General features: G+C 37.8%; 1 protein-coding gene across 6 annotated transcripts in view; it reads right to left on the reverse strand.

The window, feature by feature from the left end:
* LOC108754122 (nuclear receptor coactivator 3-like) overlaps window positions 1–8,545 on the reverse strand; it is a 163,199-nt gene that overhangs the window by 65,378 nt on the left and 89,276 nt on the right. Inside the window, exon 1 of one of the 6 annotated variants that reach the window (XM_018496202.1) lies at window positions 7,391–7,680. The exons of the other annotated variants lie outside the window; for them this stretch is intronic. Within the exon in view, the coding sequence (XP_018351704.1) occupies window positions 7,391–7,413 (23 nt within the window). The 5' untranslated portion in view covers window positions 7,414–7,680. Of the gene's footprint in view, window positions 1–7,390; window positions 7,681–8,545 lie in introns of those variants that run through there. 6 annotated transcript variants of the gene reach the window in all.

The following is an 8,545-nucleotide window of genomic DNA, read 5'->3' on the forward strand; positions in this document are numbered from 1 at the left end:
ATAAACAGCTTGAATTTCACTAAAAATACTTGCAAGGAAATATAATTCGAAAGTAAATTAAAAGTCTCGTCTCGAAAAAAATATTCAATAAATATACCGGCCTTTCTTACATATAACATCGATAACATCGTAACATCAATAATCGTAACTGTAACGGCATCTCCGCAGCTGCAGTTATCATTATCGAGTAATCGTCAAAGCGAGGAAGAAAACAAATATGTCAATTTCAAATATCATAATATTCGTAGCTCGTATACCCCCTATCGTTTGCCGGAGATATTTCTCGGCAAATTTTCTGTCGCCGTCGCAAAGATGGCTCGTCTTCAAATAATCGAGCTCGCGCTTAACTAATTTACTGCACGTGGACGAAAGCCACGCGTGCGATTCTTCAACTCCCCCGCGCCCTTACCCCCCTCAATTCTATTGCCCTCATCCGCTCTGTGCGTACACTGTCTCTTCATTGCGTATGATACGTCCGTCGCCACTGACACATTCCTTCTGCTTACGTCGTATTTTCGTAGCTCATTTATTATCTCGAAATCGAATTACCTGGAAACTCAATACAGAGATAGTCCGTTTTCTGTTCCTGCACTGGAAACTGCGCTAGAATTCTCTTGCTCTCGATAAATGTCAGACCTATCTCATTTTAAGTTTCAGAAATGTCAAACAAAATACTAGTTCGGCCACAAAAGAAAAAACGGACCTATAATCCTCAGTAAACTTGGAATTGGTAATAAAATCTTTACGAAATGTGCGAAATGGCTTGCATTAATGAAAGGAAATCGATTCGACGTTCGCGAAACACTGTCGAAAAATTTAATTGTTGAACTTTTCGCAGATCAATTCAAATAATTCGCTCGGTTGAACGCTGCGTTTCTAAAGGTCTAAAAACAGTTCTCTTACACGGAAAGAATGATTTTGCTGAAATATCTAACAATTTAGACACAGATCTAAAATTTTGTTTGAAATATGTATGTTTGAATCATCAAGCAAACATTCTGTAAAACTCTAAAACTAAGTGATAGAACATTGACAAATTCTAACAGCATTACACTCACTATGTTTGAGCGTCTACATAATAATTTTGACAGTTCAACAAATTAAATTATTTTCAAATCTTGTATATTTAACTTTTTCGATTTTTTTTTTTCTCCAGCAAAATCATTCTTTCCGTGCAAGAAATACATTTCAACCGACTTAATATTTATATCTACCGTTTTTCAACTGACATCTAACACTACAAATGGCCCGATGGAAATCGAAATGTTTTATGTATTTCGAAATATTTGTTATATAAATGTTAACATTAAACATCCAGCACGGTGCGTAATCCATTATTGTTTCCATTTCAATCTTTTGATTATCGCACAGACATTCTACACCCATTAAGTTAACGCTACATTTCATACGACAGTACGATGTATAAAATGATAACTAATGTAACGGACCCCTCGGAGAAAGATAGAGAAAGAAAAATAAATGGTTAAAGTCTCGCGGGACGTCTAAAGCACATTTTAATTCACTCGACATTAAGCTTCAGCTTAATATCGAGCTTAACGGTTTCTTCAAACGGAGCGCCTTCTGGACTTTCGCGTTATCCGCGAACCTTCTCTTTCGCGCGAGGCTTCACACAATTATTATTCTCTCTTCCTTTATCGAAATTGAATTTACCGAGGGCCGCTATAAATATACGTGGGGCCTCTCACAAGAGCGACTCGAAATAATAATGCCTTGAAGTACTCCCGGCGGCGTAATGCAGCGTGCGATTCCTTGAGATCGTCTCTTTTTTTTTTCTCACACTCGTTGTGACCGCGCCGCAGTTTATCATCGCGCAAGCGCGCGCGCGCGCGACGTCGCGAGCCTCCCTTCGCCCTTTGTGCATGCCTTTTCGGTTCGTTTCCCGCGAATCAATAAAATTCCTTTATGGCGACACACACGCCAGGGCAGCGTTATAATAAACCGGGGAATCGGCTGCTAACAAAGTGTTTTGTGTGTGTGCCTAAAGATAATAGATAATCGCGCGCACCATAATGAGTGGGTATTGTACAGCGATGTAAAGGGTGTCCCGAAATTACCGGTGTGTCCTATCTTATCACATCTCTATTCGTAATTCGTGTTTAGTTCCCAGAACTTCGTGCTACCAATATTCATTTTCGTCAAGCAGAGAGATCGTGCATATCAGATAAGGAAAATTAATAATTCTTTATACGCAAATACTAACTCAATCGCGACTGTCTCTCTGCTAGACAAATAAATACTGGAAACAGAAATGACTCTTCCCTTCAGTAACTTGCGTTGAATGATGGCTTTAGCAAAAAAACTTTGAAAAGTCATTCAATGCAAGTTAATTTTCGGTATTAAATATACGAGTATAATATATTGACAATGCAAAATCTTATCTCAAACTTTTGTGTCACAGTCGTGTAAAGGATACGATATTTTGTTATCTAAATTGTGTACGCGTCATTTTTTAAAACTCTTTAAAACTTTCGATACCGCATTGGACCTACCCACTAAAGTAAATTGTTTTTTATCGTCTACACTGAGAAAAATGTTGTAATTAAATCAAAAAGGCCTGATAAGAAATGGCCGAATTTCCGATTATTACATCTGTACATCGAAACATACACATAATCTTAGAACACCCCGGCAAGCAAAAAAAAAAATCAATTAAAAACATTATATCTTGTATCAAAACTCTTGAGATAATAACTATGTAGTTATACGCACAAAATTACTTATTTACTCGCTTATGTAATTGAACGGGGGACACGCAGACTTCATGTGGATTTTATGACACAAAAAATCGCAGCTGTACAGTTTTTAGAAATTACAAATTAAGTGATTTTTATTCATAATTAACGAGCAATAACGGAACACAATTGGCTACGTTCGGTAGGATGGATACAACCGCTTTGATAAATGCATTACGTTCGCGACTGACTCTCTCGTGATCGTTAATTTATCGGTATGTCGATAACGCAATTAACGAGTTGTAAAATGTATGGATAACTGCATTGTAAATTAGAGGCGTTGCATCACTTTTCTGGTTTAGCTCGCGCTTGCGCGCGCTCTTTTTTTTTTTTTTTTTTTTTTGACCACATATGAATCCCGCTAACAATGAGACCATTCTTTCTAAATACACTTCGTACGCTTTTTTTTTCTTTCGCCCTCTCTTCCGTTTCTTTCTCTTTCCGTCTTTAAAAAGTGAATATATGTGTCTGTATGCTTGTTTCATTTCGAGCAGAGAAGATAAAGACAAACGCGTGTAGCATTATATGGGCTGAATGTACTTCATGTTTTTCATTGCGCTCCACTTCTTTCATATAAATGCGTTACACAGTATATTGTAAAAAATAATCGAACAATTATTTGGAAAATTGTTATATTCGGTCGAAAACATTAACAAGAAAATCAGCTGGGTTAATTTTTTTTATGTAAATGTAAATAGATCAGCTGTTCCAAAAAAGTGATGTAAATTGAAAATTTCTTGTCAGAGATGAGAATGACTTTGCTTATATTGAAAAACATCGAAATTCTACATCTTGTTTTCTCGAACGTTATTGCGGCATCTAATGTATACAACATGATAACGTGAAATCATGCAACATTGAGAGGATTTATTTTTCTTTAATACATCTCATATTACTCTTTCAGAGTGATCGTCGTTTTTTACAAGCCTTCAAATACAAATGTCATAAAATATTTAAATATTAAAAGATAACAAAAGGAATAATATCAAACCATCAAAAAGAATGAATATTTGAAAAAAAACTACACAATGAAGTAATGGAAGAAAAATAATGTAATTCCTGGAGAGCAGCTTGTAAGCATCGACAGAATGTGGAAGACGCGTAATTTTGTATCAAGAATACATATAAATATTGATGTTGAATTACATTATCGGCCAAATACCTGCAAGAAGATTATTTCTCTGCAGTAAGACAGTTAAATACTGGTGACAGTTAAATACGAAAACTCGAGTAAGGCGGTTCTTACGTTACTTTAATCGGTTATTTCGAATTTCGGCATGACACGGCAAAAAAAAATCGAACGAAGAATCGTATATATATAAATCCGCGCATAAAATACTGCAATTTAAATCTCGTCAACCGATAAGCAACCGACCGATACGAGGATTCGTCTCTGATTAAGTCTACGATTAAGACAGCACGTATTGCCATCGCATATGCATATTTGCGAATGTTTAGTGAATTCTTGGTATCACAATACGCCTTTCTCTCAATTATGTAGAATATTGCACAATATTTTTAATGATGGCTTCCTCGATTGACTTATAATTCTGATAACAGAATTATTCAAAAATTACACTTTTTTTTTAAATATTTTCCGCAAACTAACGAAAAGTCGATTTTTTTTTATTTTTACACGTAAAGTCGAAATGTTAGTAAGAATGAATAGTGCAATTCAAATAAATGATTATGCTTAATGGAATCGTTAACAATTTAAGTAACAAGCGCTATTTTTTATTAACCTGCAAAAACTTTTTAACTCTTTGAATTTATTAAGAAGAATTTATTACTTTTAGCTATTTTTACGCAAATTACCAAAAGATAAATCGTTAAAATTTACGCGATAATTACTAGTAATTTGAAAAAAATTTCATCAAGAAATAATGAAAGAATTGGACACAGCAGCAATTATCATCAGCAATTAAAATTAACTTCATCGTAATTTAGTAAAATAATAGTGAAATAATACACTTATTACATCCAGTTATATCATTAAGAAATTAATAATAATTAGTATACAAAGTTAATCTTTCACGCGCTAATTCAATTTTTTGAATATACTGAACTTTCGTGGTGTCGCTGTAAGCAGCTTAAACATTTTTATAGTAGAAGTTTTCCCATCTTTTTGGAGAGGAACTAGACGGGATGTATTACGTTTCACTTGTGATGAAATGCATGATGGATGAACGACGAAAGAGAGATAACATTATAATATATCTTAAGAGTATGAACTTGAGATAACATTCTCTCGTTCTAATTACCTCGACTCAAATTCATGAAAAATATTATGCTGCTACATCGTGCGGGGGAAATAAAAAAAAAGATAAATTAGATTGACGAAATGTACTTCGCTTGTACTACGCCTGTATGCTTGTTCTGTTCTATGGAAACGAAAGTGCGTGACGAGCGTTAAAAAATGATCGTGAATTGATTAAGTGAGCCTGTCATAAACGTCCGATTGCAGCAGCATCTTGTTAGCATAGCGGAAATAATTTCACTATCTTTAGAACACACGCCCGCGAGGTATCAAACGAACAGTCGTTCAACGAGTTGTTACACGTCTCTGTGAGTATCGTTTGAATTAACAAAGCACCTATTAATGATCGATCAACAAGATTAAGTGATAATTTACGTGCAAAAATAGCGCGTTTGAAACGGCAGCACACATCATTGACATAATAACAGTTTGATAAAGCTAGAAATATATTTATGGAAGTATATATCGAAAGATTAACGATTGCAAAAAACATTTCGCGTAAATTAATGAAGCCGTTACGAATATCCGATTGAAGTGAATTACACAGCATTGGCGTTATATAGCCGCGTCACGCTGGCGGATATAACACGTCAATATATGCATTATTTCGGAAGGCGAAAATTTAATCAATTGCGGAAATGCCAGGCATTTTTAGCTTTAGGATAGTTAATAAACGGGCTTATCGGCTATCACTAGCAATTTTATGCAAAACCGTGCGCGGCTTTCACCTGTCTGCCGATTTTTATCGCCTAAAAATACATACTCATTGACTGCCAAACACGCGACGATGTCGTTCGCCGAAACATACAAAACAAAATGTGACTGCATCTATTTCGAGCCAGTCCATGTCGATAACCTTGTTTAAAGATACGTAAAAGGGATTTTTAAAAAAGAAATCTAAGAATCTCTCTTACACGTTGCAGTAGCGATTGCCAATAATAAAAAAACAACGCGCGAAACATTGAAAACAGGATACAAATATCTAATAAAAAAGAATCGTCAATAAAGTAAATTGCTTAATAAACAATTCTCCTCCAGCGATAGAATTGCAAACAGGAAAATTCTGAAAAATATGCTTTCAGTTGTAAATTAATTTATCCTGCATATATAATTGAGAGGAAGAAATAGCATAAACGAAAATATATCTTATCCGGAAAAATCCTAATTTTGCATAATCTTATCCGGAAAGAACAATTTTGCTGAAGTATCTAAAAATTTAGCTAGCTGAAAATAATTTTGTCGAACCGTCAAAACAACTGTGTTACAATTTAGAAAAGTCAAACTAACCGTTAGACTGTTGAAACTTTTTGCAATATTATTCGTCATGCTAGAGCGCGTCATACGTAATTATTTATAGTCCGAGAAAATTATTTTCAGATGCGTATCTAGCTAAATTTCGAGAAATGTCTCAACAAAACCGTTCTTTCCACGTGAGAATTCATGGATTCTCAATAAATTTGCGATCGATAAAAATTGTTCACGCATTTCTCTTATCTCGTGAGGGATTGGGAAAATTGTGCGTTTTGCGCACAAATATAAATATTGTTATTGAAAGGAATCTCAGCTGGAATCGACTCTTCGGAGAGACTCTTTTTATCTCTTTCAAAGGGAACAGTTTTGCGTGTTACACTGCAGGCAGGCTCCTTTAACGCGATAACTTCGCAATAACGCAACATTCGGAATGGGCGGAGATTGATCGAAAGTTCGGCCTTGAACCGCCTTGATAGAATAATCGGACATTTTCGAAGGAGCCGGTTCTATGTTCGACGTCAACGCCGCAAGTGCGTTTCGTGATGCGAAGCCAAAAAAAAAAACCCCCAACGAAAGGCATCGATCGAGAAAATTGCTGGCTAAACCGACAATCTTTAGCCGTACAAGTGGCTATCGTAAAAAACAACCGACGAGACGAAAAGTGCTAAGTGGATGGCAAATAATCTGCTCTGGGTGAACGATAAGTATCGCGCGGAAAACACGAAGAAAATCGACGCTGGTTTAATTATGGTAATTTCACAAATGCGTATATCGCATTGTAGCAATTTCATGATTGCGATATTAATTTAACACGGTAACTTTCTCCACGTTTTAAGCACCCGATAACATCTGTCGTTCGGGAAGAAGAAAAAAAAATCGCGCGAGAATAAAGAATCATTTTCATCGATGGATCTTACAATTCATATCGCGCTCTACACAGATCGTGCTCTTCGAGTTATTACTTGTGAAAATATCGACGCCTTCGCTTGACACCTCACGTGCCGTTGTAGGTTTAACTTGTACTTATGAGAATATTGATGCCTCTCAGTTTTACGTCGCACGAGATTGGCCTAAAATGCCGACGTCGCGGCTTTCGACGATTGAAAGGTGCGATCACTTCGAGGCTTACCGCGGATTCCGTTTCTCCATCATCGAAGATATATCTTCCCTCGCGCTTTTATTCACTCGCGGAGCAACACGCACCACCGTCACCGATCGCACGTTTTTCTTCAGCACCGAAGGCGTGCTCCACGCCGATTCCACGGAACGTTCAGTTTCGATGGCTCTTCGCTACGACGTTTTTCGACGATCGATCCCATAGCTGTGCTTCAGGGGGATTCGCAATTTCCTGAGCGAGGATCGTAATCTGAGCATGGAATCAACATTCGCCGACGCGAATTCACCGAGCGAAACTTCATTCGAAAATTCTTGTCAGCAATTCGATCGATAAAAACACTTCGTGTTGATATTTGCCGTCGAACATTTCTACCTATTTTTCGCGAACAATTCCGCATTTCAGGAAGCACCGCTTCAGTCACTCGACACCTTGCATTCGCGGATGTGTAGCTCGCGAAATGCCGTACATCCCGACAGTTCGAGTACAGTCACTCAACGATACCGACCTGATAGTAAAATTCCTCCGAAGTCCCAGTCAGTTTTTCCGGTCCATCGATACTTCACTTTATCCGAAATCAAATCCACCATGATGAAATCTCAAAAAGATCGGTAAATCAACATCACTCACCCACTTTTGCATTAGTCAAAAATTCGAATCACTCGAAATTTCAATCGATCCAACCTAAAGAATGACCTTCGGGCTTCAAAGATCCAGATCGCAGTCAAAGATCGCGTTATCACCGTTGCAGGTTATCTCGCAAGCGTTCTTCCTTCAAAAGTCCATCCAGTGATTCTTCTCTAAAATCCCTCTCCTTCTTCCTGGATCTCTCTATAAATTTACGGCTTACTCACTGAGACACCGCTTCTCTTCAGTTTGCTTTCTCTCTCTCTCTCTCTCTCTCTCTCTCTCTCTCTCTCTCTCTCTCTCTTCACAGGACCACCTTAGCCGCCGGGTACTCTGCCAGCGGCTCTCTTCTGCGAGAGGGAAAACGTGCGCGCTCGCGTGCGGCAGCGCAAGTCGCCGCGAAATGCTCTCGCGCTTCTGCCGACGTCACCACTTATCGCGTAGGAAAGCACCTTGCATCACGAAACGGCGTATATCCACGCAGCCGTCACCCAGTTGTCACGGGGCACCTCCTCCGCCCCTCGTCCCTCCCCCCCCACCCCT

Source organism: Trachymyrmex septentrionalis, unplaced genomic scaffold (assembly GCF_001594115.1).
Source record: "Trachymyrmex septentrionalis isolate Tsep2-gDNA-1 unplaced genomic scaffold, Tsep1.0 scaffold76, whole genome shotgun sequence".
Taxonomy (NCBI): domain Eukaryota; kingdom Metazoa; phylum Arthropoda; class Insecta; order Hymenoptera; family Formicidae; genus Trachymyrmex; species Trachymyrmex septentrionalis.